Below are 18,781 nucleotides of genomic sequence, written 5' to 3'. Positions count from 1 at the left end.
GTAGAAGAAAGTGTCAAATGTCTAATTTGATGGTACTGCCACCACGAAAGAGGCTGTTGCAAAAGATCCTCTACATTCTGTTTTAATTTCAATAGTCCATTATCAAGTAGATCCATTAAACGTATATTTCTAGTTGATTTCCAGGTATAACTTGCTGACAGAGAATTTGTGGGAGGAAACCATTTCTGGTTCTGAATCGAAGATAGTAAAGATCTCCGTGGAGATATGTTTTTCCATCTTTTATCCCATATTGCAATCATGCTGTCTAGACATGGAGAAGAAAATTTCATTGCATTTCTATTCCTCTTATCATTCCACAAAAAGTCAGCTAAGGAGTTAGCTGGAGAGAAAGCATTTTCTATCTGCAGCCAGCCCAGGTAAGAAGGAAGCTGCCTCATGATAGAGTCTTAAATCTGGGACGTCCATATCTCCACGTTCTTTGGGGTTATGAACCATCTTAAAATTAAGCCGAGACTTTTTGTTAGCCCATAAAAAATAATTCAGCTCTAGTTGCCATACTTTCAATTGCAACTGAGGTATTTAAATTGACAATGCCCTAAATAAAAAAATGTATCTGGGAAGGATCAAACTCTTAACCAGATGGAATCTGTCTGGCCAAGAGAGATGCATGTTGTTCCATCTTTTCATGCTGTTCCATACCTCTTCTTGGAGGCGATGGTAACTGACCTTCAATAGATCTTTCAAGTCACTTGGGATAAAAATTCCCAAGTGTCTCCATGCCTGCTCAGTCCATTTAAACCTAAATTCATTTTCAAGAGTCGCTTTTGCTTCAGAAGTGAGATATATTGGAAATAGCTCTGTTTTGGACGGATTTACTCACAATCCAGACAGGCAACCAAATTTCTCTAGTATTGGAAGTAACATTTACAGAGAGGACACAGGGTTACTTAAACAGAGAACCGGGTCATCTGCAAATAAAGACGTTTTATGGACTTGATTACCAATTTTAATTCCTGAAATTAATGGATTTGTTCTTATCATCTCCGCCAGGGTTTCATAAGCAAGGCTGAACAGGAGAAGGGACAACGGGCATCCTTGCCGCGTACCCCATTGCAGGGAGATCTTTGAAGAGTAACACACATTAACTCTAACTTCTCGTATATCGCCTGAAGTGCATTCAAAAATTTTGGTCCAAAGCCCATTCTTTTTAAAACTGACCGCAGCAAAGCCACCTCCAAAGAATCAAAAGCCTTCTCCACATCCAGTGCCAAAATCCAGTGCCATCTTAGATTTCTGACCAAAAGATATTATATCCAGAGAGCGCCTAATATTATCTACCATATTTCTCTTGGGGATGAATCCCACTTGGTTTGGACTGATCAACTCAGGAAGCAAATGTCTTAGTCCGTTGGCTAATACCTTTGGAAAAATCTTAGCATCCACATTAATAAGAGAGATAGGCCTGTAAAATGAAGGCGATGTAGCATCTAAAACAATGTTTTAGAGGCATTGTTTTATTGGTTTTAATGTTGTAAGCCGCCCTGAGCCACTTCGGCGGGAGGGCGGGATAAAAATCAAATAAATAATAATAATAATTATTATTATTATCTTTTGGGATTGGCGAGATGGTTGCCTCAGGCCACGATTTAGGCATTGATCCATTATCCGGGATGTGATTGTATATCTCTGTAAAGAAGTCAACAAGCTGCTATTCTGTTTCAGACACCAAGGCTGCGATCACACATACCCAATAATCCACTTTCAATGCACTTTCCAACTGGATTGTGAATGGCAAAATCCAGTCTGAAAGTGCATTGAAAGTGGATTATTGAGTGTGTGTGATCACAGCTGGAGAGCTCATACTTTTTCTGACTGGATTCACACCCACCTTTCTATGCCCCCCTCCCCCACACAAAGATTTACATTTGAAATGTTCATAACAGAATTCACTCTCAGCCTCAATTCCTCTTCCCCCACCTTGTAATTTCCCCGCTTAAGTAAGATTCCCAGTTTGATCTCCATATATCTGAAGAGGCGAGAGTGACGCACAAAAGCTCATATAGAAAGAAATGTAATTAGTCTGTAAAACGCTACTGGATGTTTGTTTTATACTGACATTGTGTGGCGCAGAATTTTAAGAGTGGCATGCATGCATGAATTAGAAAAGATTCTGCAGGCTGTCTCACGCTTTCCTGGAGCCGGTCAGTTCTAAACTACGTAATATTTTTGTGAAATGTAAGAATTCTGTAAAATTAGATATAATTTTCAAGGTAGTATGAAGCATGCAAAAGCAAAACCAATGTTATATACAATCTCCACACACAGCTCTTGTTAAAAAATAATCAGAATTTAAGGCAAAGCAAGAAGGGCACTCAAAAAAGCAAGGACCATCAGTTTATCTTCCACGGAACAAAAACCGCACAACTAAAGAGCTACTATAAAGCCATCTTTTTATAACTGTTTTAAACCAAATGCTCAACTACAGCTGCAACCTAAAGGGAAACACACAACCTCAGCATTTCAAAACCCCAGACTGACAATTCCTTTAACGCCTCTGGGATTCCTCTGAGGCTTCCACTCAGGCAGACACGGCCACTCCACGTCTTCCGTGGCCTGTCCCCATCCCAGAGTCCATTCCTCTGTAGCCTTTAAAATGGACAGGATCATCATCATCACCATCATCGCTAGGCAACCACGACCGGCCTGGTTTCTGTCCGTAAAAGGCAGGGAAGAAGAAGACGAAGACGAAGACGAAGACGAAGACGAAGAAGAAGAAGAAGAAGAAGAAGAAGAAGAAGAGGAGGAGGAGGAGGAGGAGGAGGAGGAATCCACAACAGACACCCTGTGAGGTGGGTGGGGCTGAGAGAGCTCTGAGACAAACTGCTCTTTTTCAAGGACAGCTGTGCCAGAGCTTGTGACTGACCCAAGGTCACATCAGCAGGTGCAAGTGGAGGAGTGGGGAATCAAACCCAGTTCTCCCAGATTAGAGTCCGCGCACTTAACCACGACACCAAACTGGCTCTCGAACAGGACCTTGGAGAAAATGGCTGCTTTGGAGGATGAACTCAACAGCGTTATAGAAGAGAAGAGGAGATTGGATTTATACCCCATGGCCTTTCACTACCCAGGGGTGTCTCAGAGGGGCTTACAAACTCCTTTCCCTTCCCCTCCCCACCACAGACACCCTGTGAGGTCGGTGGGGCTGAGAGAGCTCTGACAGAAACTGCTCTTTTCAACGACAGCTGTGCCAGAGCTTGTGACTGACCCAAGGTCATCCAGCCAGGTGCAAGTGGAGGAGGAGTGGGGAATCAAACCCGGTTCTCCCAGATTAGAGTCCGCCTGCACTTAACCACGACACCAAACTGGCTGGAAAGGAGGAGGAGGAGGAGGGAGAGCCCCTTCCAGGACTCTTTAGGCCTTTGAGGCAGAACTCATTGGGGCCAGATAAAGGCAGGCTGGCTGGTGGGTGGGAAGGCAGCAGGAAAAGGGGAGAGGTGGAAACAGGAAACAGTGGGGGAAACTGTAAAGGAGAGGAGGAGGCAATGGGATATCCCCCGCAAGTCCTTGAGGGTTGCCCACTTTTCAATAGATCCGATTCTCAAGATGGCCCCACCAGCAGATACTAAATCTGCAGACTGGGGCCATGTAGAGAGAAGGAACAGCTGTCTACCAGCCAAGGAGAACCCCCAGGTTGTTTTTTTTTGGGGGGGGGGATCCTTAAAAAGAAAATTCAGGGGCTTTAAAAAACACCACCACAGTCCTGAATCAGAAACACAATATCTGCACTTGTGCAGACATCACACCTCTACTGAATGCCATTCTGAGGGCAGCCTAACAACGTATAACCACACACACAAACAAAGGCGGGTAGGTGAGAGCGGGAGCAGCCGCCCCTCCCCACGGAGACAGGAAGGCACAGCAGCCGCAGCCGCTGCCGCCGGGGTGAGGCAGGTGGCCGGACAGGGCGAGTGGCGCCTCCGGCAGCGAGAGATTTCCCACCCCACCGGTGTCTGGAGGCAGCCTGGGCATCTGCAGTCAGCCCCCTGTTCTGGTAGCTGCCCTTCGGCTGAAAGCTGATGTCGGGGCTGTTGAGTGCCTCTGGGCTGCAAGGGAGCCCAAACACTGCCTCAGCTCCATCATCAGGTGGAGCAGTCAGGTGCGGGAGCTCCTTCCTGCAGACATCATCAGCCACGACGGACTCCTCTCTTTGCATGGCAAGTATTTTATTATCTCAGTTTGCCCACCCCTTGTAGGTCGAAGACTCCTTTCCTAAAATCTTCAGGAGAATGCAGTCTAGCCTTACACATCTGTGTGTCCCTTCTAGTTGTTAGATTTCAAATCCGTGTGCAAGCTGACCAATTCAACTTCTCCAGCCATGAAGGCATTTCCAAAGCTTTGATGGCTGGTACCTGGCAGGGCTTGGGAGCAACTAACTTTCTTCTTCCTGCCTGTCTTCAGCTACAAATCTCAACACCCAAACCTTCAAAATAAAATGCATTTCTCTCTGTTTCCTGTTTATGCAACTGTAAAATTTCATATAAAAAGACAGCTTTATTTCTCTCTTTGATCTAATTATATCTATGCAGTTCTTTCAGCATTTGTTATTCCGTGATAAGAAGTGCAACACATTCTATGGCATAAGCTTATTATGCAGTTTCAGATCTCTGAAAGGCAAGTGAAATTCCACTCATCTCTTCTTTCTTTTATGAATGTTTAGCCAAGGTTAATAGCACACTCGACAGCTAACTTGTACCTTCATTTCCTTCAATCCCTGCATGTATTTTCCTTCCACATCCTGAATCTGGTCCTTTAACTCACTGATGTCCTGAAGATTGCAAAACATTATGTCAAGAAAACCACTGGATTACCACTTAGCAATGGGGGACAACAAAGTTATCCATTACAAACGAAAGAGCAATTTTTAATTCACTCGTTTCCAGAAGACATTTAGTATAGTAAACATTTATATCACATACTAAATGCTCTCGCCCAGCAGAGTACCATGGCTCCACTGCTGGCAAACGTAAGAACATGAGAGGAGCCCTGCTGGATCAGAACAACAGTCCATCGAGTCCAGCATCCAGTTGCTCTGGACAGCCAACAACACAGGCCGAGGCCTTCCCCTGAGGTTGCCTCCTGGCTCTGGGGCTCAGAGGCTTAGTGCCTCTGAATGTGGAGGTCCCCGTCAGTCCCCACGGCTAGTAGCCATTGATAGACTCATCCTCCATAAATTCATCTAATTCCTTTTCAAAGCTGTTTATTCCTGTGGCCATCACAACATCCTCTGACAGTGAATTCCACAATTTAATAATTCTCTGTGTAAAGAAGTATTTCCTTTTGTCCCTCCTAAATCTATTGCCCATCCAGCTTCATTGGATATCCTTGAGTTCTAGTCTTTTGGGAGAGGGAGAAAAAGTCCTCTTTGTCCGCCCTCTCCCCACCCCCCGTGCATAACTGTATAAACCTCTCTCATCATGTTCCCCCCCCCCTTTAGTCGTCTCTTTCCTAAACGGAGAAGTCCCAGAGAGACTCTCCAGCCTCTCCTCACAGGGGAGGGGCTCCAACCCCCCTCATCCTCTTGTTTCCCCTCCTCTGAACTTTTTCCAGCTCTGTAAAGTCTTTTTTGAGATACAGTGACCAGAACTGTACACATGGTATCCCAAATGAGGCTGCACCATCAATGATCTATACCGGGGCATTATTATATCGGCCATTTAATTTTCAATACCTTTTGTAATAATCCCTAACACAGAGTTTGCCTTTTCCCACTTTTGCAGCACACTGGGGCTGGCACTCTCATTGAGCTACCCGCTTCGACCCCAAGATCTTCTTCCCTCTTGGTCTCAGTAAGTTCAGACCCCGTTAGCCTAGACTTGAAGCTGGGAGTTTTTGTCCCAATGTGCTTTTAACGTTAAAACAGCTGTGTTCAGACCTTGCTCCTGTACGGTGCAGTCACCCCATTAGCTTCCACTTCTCACCCGCATCTTACCTTAATTTCTCTAATAGATGCTTCGGTCTCAACTGAAATGGAGGTGTCCCCGCTGCCCCTCCGTGAAGACGTTCCACCCAGGGATGCCAAGGTAGCCGCTGACAAACTTGACACAGTACGAACCCCCTGGAAGTATATATCGTTAGGTAATGGCAGTTAAGCAAGGCATTAAATACATGTTAGTTAGTTATTTTCACACAAACAACCATGACTCTAGTGTGAATTAGCTCCAGCAAGTAGCCCACCAGACCTCGGGGTGAGTCCACCCTGGCTCTGAACTTGGCCATCACCACTGCTGGCGTCAGACCTGACCTCCGAAACCTATCACCCTACACTAACCAGGTCTGTCTAAATGAGTTTAAGCTCTCTGATACAGAACGAACCAGGTGAATGAAGGATTCTCTCACAGTGAATTAGAGACAGTCCCAAACAATACCTGCACTCTGGATCAACCTTTTCTCTGTTCTTTCCTTCTTAAAAGACAAAGTGGTGGACTCTGGTGGCGCCTTTTGGATCCAGTAAGTTAGGACTAATAACTGTAAATGGAGATGCTAGATTGGATAAGGCAGGGGGACTTTACGTATCTTTTCATCAAAGGTTGTAGTCTGATTATTTCCTGGTTTCACCCTCCATGTCTGACTGTATTAGTTCCCCCCCCCCGTATTAGTTCATTTCAGTTGTGAAATCCCTATGATAGCAATCACCCACCTCTACATTTGGAATTGATATTATAGTGGTGCCAACAAGTCTTAAGAATATTAAATTCAGATAGGATGCTGATCTCAATTAACATTCAGGCTATATAGCAGCATATTTTGAGCCTGAATGTTAATTGAGATCAGCATCCTATCTGAATTTAATATTCTTAAGACTTGTTGTCTAAAATTTATGAAACTGAGAGCTCTGGCACCACTATAATATCTCCTGAAGAAGATCCATTTTTTGAAACATTGTTATGTCATCCGGAGACGACGTTGATTATGTACCTTGGTTCAAGGATTTTCTATTCAGTTGTGTATCATGTTGTAGTGCTTTAGATTGCAGTACATAAACAGCATTCTTTATAAGTCTTATGACTGTTTGATTGTGGGTCAGACTATCACGACTGTTGGCTTTATACTTGTTTAACTGATCGGGTCGTGTGTGTCCAGATTTTTTTATATATCTAATTAAAACATTTCTACGTCACCTTTCCATCCAAATAGCCCCCCCCCCCCCCGGCGGTGAACATCAAGCATGAAAATATCAAAACATTAAAATAACATTTAAAAGGTATATATAAATATTCAAGACTGCACTAGAAACATACAGAAATACAGACAAACGTACATATAGAACCAAGGGGGAAGGCCAGAGAGTTTACTGGGGGTACACCAAACGAAACAAAAAAGGTCTCCACCAGCCAGGGAAGACAATGCCAGAGAGAGGCAGAAGGAGGATCCCCCTGGGGAGGGAGTGCCGTGTTTCTGGCACTGCAGCTGAGAGGGCCCTTCCTTAGGCTGCCACCATCTCACCTCAGACAACTGGGGGGGGGACGGGGGGGGGACACACACACGCCTGCAACAAGACCTCCAAAGATGACAGGGGTGGGTGTGTAGGTTCATATGGGAGAAGGCATGCTGGCTCCAAGCTGCTGAGAGCTTTAAAGGACAACACCAGCAGCAAACTCGGAGCCAGTGTAGATGGAACAAGACTGCAGTAATACAGTCCCTGTAGTCCATCCCAGTCAATATATCTATATCTATGTATATGCATTCTCTATTACCTTATCGAAGTCTTTGTCAGGCCTGTCTTCAACCTGGAGTGTGAAAGAAGAAACCACAATTAGATGACAGTTTGCGGAATCATAGAGTTGGAAGGGATCTCCAGGGTCATCTAGTCCAACCCCCTGCTGCACAATGCAGGAAATCCACAAATACCCGCCCCTCCACACCTGCAGTGACTGCTGTTCCATGCCCAGAAAATCCTCCAGGATCTTCAGCCAAACTGGCCTGGAGAAAAATTGCTTCCTGACCCCAAAGTGGTGATTGGCATTTCCCTGGGTGTGTAAGAAGGGCCACAAGAACTAAGCACTGAGGCAGCCCTTCCTGCCCTCCCTCTCAGGATCTGCCTAAGTTCACAGAATCCGCATTGCTGTCAGATGGGGCCATCTAGCCTCTGTTTGAAAACCTCCAAAGAACGAGAGCCTACCACCTCCCAAGGAAGCCTGTTCCCCTGAGGTCTAACTATCAGGAGGAGCCATTTCCCTTTCCTATACCTCCCGTGGCCGTGAATTCCATGTGTTAATCACTCTTTGGATGAAGAAGGACTTCCTTTTATGCGTTCTAACCTGACTGCTCAGCAATTTCATTGAGTGCCCACGAGTTCACTGAGTGCTCAACTCTTAGCCCAACCTACCTTACAATAGTGGTGAGGGATAAAATGGAATAACTAGGTATATACATATCTACACTCTCCTGGGTTCTTTGGAAGAAAATTAGGATGTTAGAATCAAATTCAGATTGTCTTGGATTAGTTGTGCTGGATCAACATATGACAGATTCGGACAGTCTGCACTAACTGACTCCTGTTAAGAAAATAGGGGATTATGACTGCCGTCGCAGAGGAAATATATATGTATTGCACTTTAAATTTCATGTGTTTTAAACTGTTTTAACACTTTTACGTAAGCCACCCTGAGCCTGCTTCTTGGAATTTAAATTGTTACATCTGGGGGATAACTAATGATATGATAGAAGCAATGAGTAGCTGTGAACTGAGTCAGTCAACTAAAAAACATTTGAGGGATCTTGATTATAAGAGTACCTTGATTAGAGAGGGCAGAGCATGTTCACTCTTTTCAGTTGGTATTCTGGGTTCCTCCAATAAAAATGCCAAACTACTCATTTGAACGATCCCTTCCACAGTACAGAGGGGCATTTGTGCCTGTGGCTCTGGAACGCCTTGCCATCGGCGGTGCTGTTAGGAAGATCTGATGGTATCCCATACTCCAACAGACTCTCTGGATGTGGTACTAACTGAATTGACTCTACAGATCATATTCTTTTGGATGGCCCTGACTTTTCAGATTTCAGAGCTGAACTGATTTCCCCTTTGTTTAAGCAGGAGTCTGTCTCTTTAGAAGCAAAGCCTTTCTGGTTACTAAAAGATGAAGACTAGCTGAAGAAATCCCCATTTCCACTGCAAACCAGGACTTTGCAGGGTTATTTTACTACAACTGGGATCCTCGTTCTCATGGTTAACAGTAAGACACCTCAGGCAGATCTGGCGAGGCAGTGTACACATTTTCGAAGTAAAGAATAAGTTTAAAAGTTTAAAAGTTTTCAGAAATGTATATGTATATTCTTTGTCTGTCAGACTGAAATGTTGTAAACTGAATGCTCAGTCGAACCATTAGAGACACACGCTGGGGACAGAAAGCTTCATTGGTTTTGTCCATTTATCTTCCATATGCACGTTTTCAAAGTTTTCAGTATAACTTTCAATAAAACCACAGAGACGCCAGTGTCCTTGCCTACTTCACGTGTGGTGCCCTGAAGCTTTCCTATTTCTTTCCTCTCGCCACAACTACCATTTTCAAAAAGGAGAATTCCCAGACCAACTTCTTGCTATCCCTGGGTTAGCAGATGTATCTATGCTCTCTTCCTTGACCGCAACGACCTGGCTACAGTGATCCATGCGATGGTCACCTTGAGGTTAGACTACTGTAACACTCTCTACATGGGGCTGCCCTTGTCGCAAATCTGGAAGCTACAGCTGGTGCAGAATGCAGCGGCCAGGCTTTTGATGTGTCTCCTTAGATGGGAGCACATTCAGCCTGTCCTGAAGGCACTGCACTGGCTGCCAATAGCATACCGAATTCGCTTCAAGGTGCTGGTACTTACCTTTAAAGCCCTACATGGCCAGGGTCCGACATACGTGAGGGACCGCCTTTCCCCATATAGACCCCAGAGAGCACTACGGTCGGGGTCGCAACATTGGTTAGTCATTCCAGGCCCCAAAGATGCCAGGCTCGTGGCCACCAGGGCCAGGGCCTTCTCAGCGGCTGCTCCTCACTGGTGGAATGAGCTCCCGAAAGAGATCAGGGCCCTGCGGGACCTTTTACAGTTACGCAGGGCCTGCAAGATAGAGCTCTTCCACCCAGCTTTCAACTAGGAGCCGCCACTACCACTACCACCTGACCATCGAGGTGGATAGGGTCGGCCATGGGGATAGGGATAGGGATAGAGATAGAGCTAGGTCTTCGCAGGTGGCCAGAAGGCCGCTGAAGGGGGAAACTGGGGGAACTATGATTGTCGTTTAGGCCACACCATTCAAAGCTTAATAAATGGAGATCAGTACTGAGATAATTTTAAATGTAGGATTGTTTAACTGTTTTTAAACTGTTTAAAATGTTTTAATTGTTTTATATATACCAGGTACATTGTACCAACTTTGTAAGCCGCCCTGAGCCCATTCGTGGGGAGGGCGGGGGTATAAATATGCTAAAAAATTTGCATAATTTCATTCAGCTAAAGATCTGAATTATAAAGAACATTCAAGTCAAGACAGTGAAAAATAGTCCACAATATTAAAATGAGAAATGGCAATTTATGCTCAACATAAGACCCGGTAAATAGAAAATTATCTTTCAGAGTATCACAAAATGTGTCAAAAGGATAACAGGGTTATTAGAAACTTTAATTTAATAATCTCGTACAGATTTTGCAGTCTTTGTTTTTGAAAGAGATGCTTCATTTGCTCTGACGAGAGAAGAGTTTGGTAGTCTCAGTTGGGTGCCATGATCATACTTTGCGCCTCTGTGTACCGGGGGCACGTCTTACGTGCTCGCCTAGTGAGCTGCACCGCCAGCCCTTCAGCCCTGCCACCCCCAAGCCTCATGGGAAGCGAGGCCGTCCTGCAGAGTTTCTCTTGTCAGCACTCTCGCCCATCTCTTTCACTCCCGAGTCCCACTTCTGGTTTCTGTGCTTCTTCCTTCGGCGCCAGTTCCTTCTGCCCAGCTGCTCTCCTGTCCAAGATGTCCGGAATCCTCTCAGCGGTGACCACGCCCCCGTGGATCTGCCGCATGCTCAGTAAAAGCCTTGGTTGGTCAAGGTCAGGGTTGCCTCCCATGCCTCACAGCCGCTCTTCAGGGTTTCTCTCCCATCTACTACTACTACCACCCGATCTTTTAAACAGATGGTACCAGGGACGTTCTACCATTGAGCTACGACCCCTCCTTCCCCACAATGTGTCTTATACTGGAACAGATAATAACCATGGTGCTTTCTAGATTAAAGGGGCATCACTGGCTCTCCCTTTCTCTATGCCCAACCAGGAAACAAATATCAGGGATGATCACCAGCAGCTAACTTCTCTTGCCGCAGTTGCTGTTTAAAGTCCAAGATGGAACCAGACAGAGAAGAGAAAGTGGAAGAAGTGTGTTCATTTTATTTCTAATACCTTTGTTCTACAATTCTGGGAGTAACTGATGGGGGGGGGGGAATTTAGATCAGGAAAGCAGCACAGGTGAAAGCCAAACACTCACTCCAGTCCCCACCCTACCAAGTACCACTTCTCTGTCCTGATTCAAGTCATCCAACACTATTAAGTATTTGTAAACAGGAGACCAATCATGGATCTTCCAGTGCCTCATCTAGTTTGCCTTCAGGAAACTACAAAGAATGCAAATGATCAAGGAACAGTTCACAAAGCTGACAGCCAAGCTTATCAGCGTTCCTCTTATATCATGTAATAATGACACAACGTGCCTTAGGAACACAGCCTGGTACCAAACAGGGGAAGCAGCTTTAATTACTGTGTTAACAGTCTAATGATCCATTTAGCTTTTTAGACGTCAGTTAACTCTAATGTTGTCTTTTAATCTGAAATCAATAAGCAGTGTACAGCAGTCTTGTACAAATAAGCCTGGGAGAGAATGAAACAAAGCCATGCACAACAGGGCAAAAAGGAGAAGGAAAGAGATGCTCACCACTGGACTTGCACGAGCAGAACTAGCTCTAGAAGAAGCCCGAGATCCTGAGCCAAGGTAGTAACTGTATTCCGAAGGCTGCCCACATATACCCCAAATAATTCAGAGAGAGATGAGAAAAAGGTATTAGAACAAGATTGGTCAGATAAATTGCTAGCATTCCTCACAAGCTGAGAACAACCATATTAGGCTGGTTAAAGAATGAGCTACGCAACAGACACACACACACACACACACACACAATGAAAAGACATCAAAAATTGTTTCAGATACATACTGCACTATATACTAGCAGCACCATTTATGAGCTGTTCACCTTATAGTGAAGAAGAAGAAGAGGAGGAGGAGGAGATTGGATTTATTCCCTGCTCTTCACTACCCAAAGGAATCTCAGAGCGGTTTACAATCTTCTTTCCCTCCCCCTCCCCACAACAGACCTTTTTCAACGACTGCTCGTGAGAGAACAGCTCTGAAGAAACTTGTGACTGACCCAAAGTCACACCAGCAGCTGCATGTGGAGGTGTGGGGAATCAAATCCGGTTCTCCCAGATTAGAGTCCGCACTCCTAACCACTACACCAGACTGGTAGTAGGTAGATATGAGCAACCACTGGTGCAGTCCCCATAATCACAGAAGCATTTTGCAAAGTTTTGCTAGCAACATACTTGTGAATATTCAGAATGAAAAAGTTCAGAAACAACATGTAAGATGGTGAGCCGACATTCTCAAATCTAATGCAGAAACTAAATTCTGGACAGCAGATTGGACTCCAGAATGTTTTAGGTGGAGAGGGAACAGGTTGGAGAACCACACCTCAATAGTAGTTGTCGGCTGCATTTCACGGGACTGCAAAGGCACAACCACTGGGGTGCCACAGGACTCAATTCTGGGCCCAGGATTTTCAATATTTTTATAAATGATCTGGATGAGGGGTTGGAGAGACTACTCATTAAATCTGCAGATGACACCAAGTTGGGAGGAGTAGCGAGCACACCAGAAGATGGGATTCAACGAGATCTGAACATGCTGGAAAAGTGGGCAGATCTGAATAAGATGCAATTCAACAAGAAAAAGTGCACAGTTCTACATCTGGGTAACAAAAATGAAAACCACACATACTGGATGGGGGAGACACTTCTGCGTAGCAGTGTGTATGAACAAGATCTTGGGGTATGGGTGAACTATAAGCTAAATAGGAGCAGTCGGTGTGATGCAGCAGCAAAAAAGTCTAATGTGGTCTTGGGGTGTGTATCAATGGAGGCATTACATCCCAATCACAAGATATCACAGTCCCACTGTACACTGCATTGGCCAGACTGCACTTGGTGTACTTATGTGCAGTTCTGGAGGCCTCACTTCAGTCCAAAGAAGATGGTCAGGGGCCTGGTGACCAAGAAGCCCTATAAGGAAGGGCTGAGGGACATGAGGATGTTCAGTCTGGAGGAGTCTCTTTAAGTATCAGTACTTGGTCCACTGCTTTTTAACTTGTTCATTAATGACTTGGAGTTGGGAGTAAGCAGAGAAGTGGCTAAATTTGCGGATGATACGAAGTTGTTCAGGGTGGTGAAAACCAGGGAGGATTGTGAGGCACTCCAAAGGGATCTGTCAAGGATGGGCAAGTGGGCGTCAACATGGCAAATGGGGTTCAATGTGGCCAAGTGCAAGGTGATGCACATTGGAGCCAAAAATCCTAAATATAAATACACGTTGATGGGGTCTGAACTGGCAGAGACTGATCAAGGGAGAGATCTTGGAGTTGTAGTAGATAACTCACTGAAAATGTCGAGACAGTGTGTGACTGCAATACAGAAGGCCAATGCTATGCTGGGGATTATTAGGAAGGGTATTGAAAACAGATCAGCCAATATCATAATGCCCCTATATAAATCAATGGTGCGACCTCATTTGGAATACTGTGTGCAGTTCTGGTCACCACACCTTAAAAAGGATATTATAGCTTTGGAAAAAGTGCAGAAAAGGGCAACTCGAATGATAAAAGGGTTGGAACACTGTCCCTATGAGGAAAGGTTAAAGCACTTAGAGCTCTTTAGCTTGGAGAAACGACGACTGAGGGGTGACATGATTGAGGTTTATAAGATTATGCATGGGATAGAGCAGGTAGAGAAAGAGGTACTTTTCTCCCTTTCTCACAATACAAGAACTCATGGGCACTCCATGAAATTGCTGAGCGGTCGGGTTAGAACGGATAAAAGGAAGTACTTCTTCACCCAAAGAGTGATTCACACATGGAATTCACTGCCACAGGAGGTGGTGGCGGCTATAAGCATGGACGGCTTCAAAAGGGAATTAGATAAGCATATGGAGCAGAGGTCCATCAGTGGCTATTTGCCACAAGGTATAGATAGGGACTCTGGGGCAAGGGATGCTCTGTATTTGGTGCTGGGGGGGGGGTCAATCGGTGGGAGGGCTTCTAATGTCCTGGCCCCACCGGTGGACCTCCTGAGGGCACCTGGTGTTTCTGGCCACTGTGTGATACAGAGTGTTGGACTGGATGGGCCTTTGGCCTGATCCAACATTGGCATCTCTTATGTTCTTATGTTCTAAGGGCTGTCACTTAGAGGAAGGAAGAGAGCTGTTCCTGTTGGCAGCAGAGAATAGGAGTCGCAATAATGGGTTCAAATTATGGGCAGAAAGATGTCTCTCTGTGTGTGTGCGCGCGCGCCATCCAGTCCCAGCTGACTTATGATGGCCGCGGGAGGGGCTTCCAAGCCCAGAGACACTCAGAGAGGGTTTGGCGCCATGGCCTGCCTCCACGTCATGACCCTGGTTGTCTCTGGAGGTCTCCATCGAAATACTAGCCAGGGCCGACCCTGCTTATCTTCCAAGATCTGATGAGGTCAGGCTCACCTGGGCCGTCCAGGTCAAAAGGTGGAAAGATACTGGCTGGACATTAGGGTTTTGTTATTATTATTTTTACAGAAAGAGTCGTTCAGCAGTGGAATCAGCTGCCTGGGGAGATGGTGAGCTCCCCCCTCACTGGCAGTCCTCAAACAGCAGCTGGACAAACTCTTGTCGGGGATGCTCTAGGCCAGGGGTATCACACTCATTTGTTATGAGGACCGGATCTGACATAAATGTCATTTTGTCCGGCCGGGCCATGTGCTGGGTGGTCCATGGGGGAAGGGGGCCCAGTTGCTGAGTCACGTGCTCAGCAGCAGCACTAGCCTCAAGGTGGAAAACTACAAAAGACAGCGCACGCCTTGGGGGGGGGGGGGAGAGGCATGAATACGGCAGCGGAGCTGGCTGTCAGCAGGCTCCAACAGAGGGTTGTCTGCATCCCCCACGTGCAAACACTGATCCCTGTGGCCCTTTGGGACAGCATCCCTGGAGCTGCAGGTTGAGTGGAGGAGGTTTGAATGTGGCTGCAGTGGCTCCCAACTTACACCTGTGAGGCTGTCCCTGAAGTGGAAGGGTTCTTTTTGACTGCTGCTGCAGATGAGGCTGTTCCACCGGGCTGAAGCCACGACTGGAGTGGCTCCCCTCACCCACCCAGCAGCCTCCTCCTCCCTCCCTTGCACCAGTCACTCCCGGGCCACATAAGAGCCCTGGGCGGGCTGGTTCTGGCCCCCGGGCCTCATGTTTGACACCCCAGCTTTAGGCTGACCCGGCACTGAGCAGGGGGGGTTGGACTGGATGGCCTGTATAGCCCTTTCCAGCTCTATGGTTCCATGGACCCTTCTTTGGATCTTGGTTACTATAATGCAGTACTGATACTTTTGAAAGGGGCCTGTACTTTCAATAAGCATCCTGAAGAAATTGGTAAAAAAATGCTCACAATACACTTAGTAAAGTTCACTTCAGCTGAAGTAGCATATACAGAGTCATGCACATTCAACAGATTATCACTGGTCTGGATACAAGTCGTTGTTCCTTCTATTGAACTACCGTATTTTCCTGCGTATAAGACTACTTTTTAACCCAGGGAAATCTTCTCAGAAGTGGGGGGTCGTCTTATACGCCGGTACGCCAGAAGCATCAGCACAGCTCTATATTTTAACTGGAAAACTCTATATTTTAACTGGAAAAGTTGGGGGTCGTCTTATACGCCCAGTCGTCTTATACGCCGGAAAATACGGTAATTTAACTTAAATTTCTGAGAGCAATTTTTGAATTGCCTAGATGTTTACCCTCCACAGCATTTAAATTAGAAGCTTGTTTTTTATCACTTATACATTTATATCACTTATAAATTTGGTCTGGCAAGCAGCCTTTATATTTAGAATTCTATTTCTACTCCTAGTGGTCAGAAAAAAACTTTCTTTAAAGCCTAACAACTGATCTTTATACTCAAGCTGGGTTTAAACGAACAGGCGAGAAGCTGACCCCACACCGGGCCTTTCCTCGTCCTCTTTGAGAGCGGCAGGGCTAAGCAAAGCTCATTCAGCAGCAGCAGCTGAGGACCCCGCGGGCACCCACGGCCTTGCCAGCTCTGTCCCTCTGACCTAGGCAGAGACACTCGCGGGTCTAGCAGCAGCCCCCCCCCCCCCCCCCCCCCCCCCCTCTCCCCCCTCGCCCCCCCACGAGCATTTTTTTTTCCCTTTTGGAACATGATGGTCTAGAACAATGTTGGGTCATTTTAGCCTATTTAGGCCATGGACTTATTTTAATGGCTTGTTTTTATATTAATAATTTTTGTTGTTAATTTTATCATTTTAATTATTTTCATATTGACAATTATCATGTCAATTGCAAACCAAAACAAGTAGGACTCTGGAGAGGCAGCATAAAAATCTCATCAATCAATAAATAATGTAGTTTTCATTTTTGGTTGTAAAGGTAACGAAGTTACCTGACTGCATTTTTCCTTTGATAAACTGGGATCTCATAGCCACACTCATCATAGATTTGATCTTACAGACAAGAGACTTACACACACGGAAATTACTTATGTCTTATGAAATCTCTACCCTTAATATACATACACATACACTAGGAAGCAGGCCCGTTGTAGCAGTGAAGACAACAAAGCGCTAGCTCGGCCGCCTGGCGTCCCCTCCTTCCCGGTCCCCCCCCCAGCCGCCTGAGTCCCCGGCAGGCCAAGGCTGGCGGAACCCCACCCCCCGGCTGCCCAAGGGGCCGGCAGGCCAACACGGCCGGGGTCATTCCTCCCCCCGCCGTACGCTCCAGGGGCCTGGTGGGCCAAGGTGCTACTCCCTCCATTGCGAGTTCGTGGTCCCGGAGGGCCAAGGCAGGCGGCCTTGTTCCTGCAATGGAGGTGGCGGCGGGCCGAGGCAGCCGGGCTCGTCCCTGTCCCCCGCCCTCTTGAGGGGCTGGCGGGTCAAGGCACCCGGCCTCGTCCTCCCCACCACACGCTCGAGGCACTGGCACAGGCGCATCAGAGAGGGCGGGCGTGGTGATGCAGCTGGCTGCCTCACAGCGGCGGTTGTAGGTGGAGTGGGGGGGGAGGGAGGCGGTGGGGGTCCCGTTTGCGTGTGGTGGTGGCATGATGCACAGCTCGCCGGCTCCGACCAAGTGCCGCACGTCATGCTGCAGCGGTGGTGAGCAAGGGAGTCTTTGTGGGAGCTGCAGCGCGAGGAAGCCAGGTGGGGAATGAGAGCTGGGCCTGCGCTGTTGGCCCCCTGGCAAGCTCCCCAGCTCAAGGGGTGGCGGAAGGGGTCGGCACAGTCTCCATGGGCAGCCGGGCAGCCGCAGCATCAGAGCCACCTAGAGCGCGCTGCGGGCCAGTGGGGCACCGGTCCCTGTGCAGGCATAGGCAAGGTGGCGATGCGGTGGGCATCAGAGGCGTTCAGCTGCCAGAGCATCCATCCCGCCCAGCAGCTCCCTGGAGACTGAGGGTGAGTCGCTGCCCGGCGGGTCTGTGGGTGGGACGGAGGCAACGGAGGGAGGCAACGCAGGCAGGAGATTGTTCCCCCTCCTGATTGACAGACCCGGGACCCAAAGGCTGGGGAGGTGTGTGGAACATCTCACACGAAAACTCCTTTATTATAAGGAGAGATATACTATACCCTCAAATACTGCCTGAATTTGGGATAAATTAACCCTAACATCCACATCTTTCAGTTGAAATTAAGTGTTACAGACTTCCATGATTAAAAATAAAATGAGAATATGAACTGAGAAAAGCAACACAATAAATGTCCTTTAACACACAAGAGATGGGCATCTTCACTGAAGTTCAGGTATTCTGAAGCTCACATTCTGCTGGCAAATGGGGCCCTGGAGACATTAAAGAGATAACTCACTGAAAATGTCGAGACAGTGTGTGACTGCGATAAAGAAGGCCAATGCTATGCTGGGGATTATTAGGAAGGGTATTGAAAACAGATCAGCCAATATCATAATGCCCCTATATAAATCAATGGTGAGACCTCATTTGGAATACTGTGTGCAGTTCTGGTCACCACACCTTAAAAAGGATATTATAGCTTTGGAAAAAGTGCAGAAAAGGGCAACTCAAATGATAAAAGGGTTGGAACACTTTCCCTATGAGGAAAGGTTAAAGCGCTTAGGGCTCTTTAGCTTGGAGAAAAGACGACTGAGGGGTGACATGATCGAGGTTTATAAGATTATGCATGGGAAAGAGCAGGTAAAGAAAGAGGTACTTTTCTCCCTTTCTCACAATACAAGAACCCGTGGGCACTCCATGAAATTGCTGAGCGGTCGGGTTAGAACGGATAAAAGGAAGTACTTCTTCACCCAAAGAGTGATTAACACATGGAATTCACTGCCACAGGAAGTGGTGGCGGCTACAAGCATGGACGGCTTCAAAAGGGAATTAGATAAGCATATGGAGCAGAGGTCCATCAGTGGCTATTAGCCACAAGGTATAGATAGGGGCTCTGGGGCAAGTGATGCTCTGTCTTCTTGGTACTTGGGGG

General features: G+C 46.7%; 1 protein-coding gene across 1 annotated transcript in view; it reads right to left on the bottom strand.

The window, feature by feature from the left end:
• Window positions 1-18,781, bottom strand: part of LOC107121181 — a 136,880-nt gene that overhangs the window by 37,644 nt on the left and 80,455 nt on the right. The window contains exons 8-11 of the mRNA XM_015424055.1: window positions 11,922-11,999; window positions 7,716-7,748; window positions 5,951-6,076; window positions 4,715-4,786 (exon numbers count right to left, since the gene is read on the bottom strand). Coding sequence (XP_015279541.1) covers window positions 4,715-4,786; window positions 5,951-6,076; window positions 7,716-7,748; window positions 11,922-11,999 — 309 coding nt within the window. The remainder of the gene's footprint in view (window positions 1-4,714; window positions 4,787-5,950; window positions 6,077-7,715; window positions 7,749-11,921; window positions 12,000-18,781) is intronic.

This window comes from Gekko japonicus, unplaced genomic scaffold, assembly GCF_001447785.1.
Source record: "Gekko japonicus isolate JY-2015 unplaced genomic scaffold, Gekko_japonicus_V1.1 scaffold623, whole genome shotgun sequence".
NCBI lineage: Eukaryota > Metazoa > Chordata > Lepidosauria > Squamata > Gekkonidae > Gekko > Gekko japonicus.
This window is presented reverse-complemented; position numbering and strand designations above follow the sequence as displayed.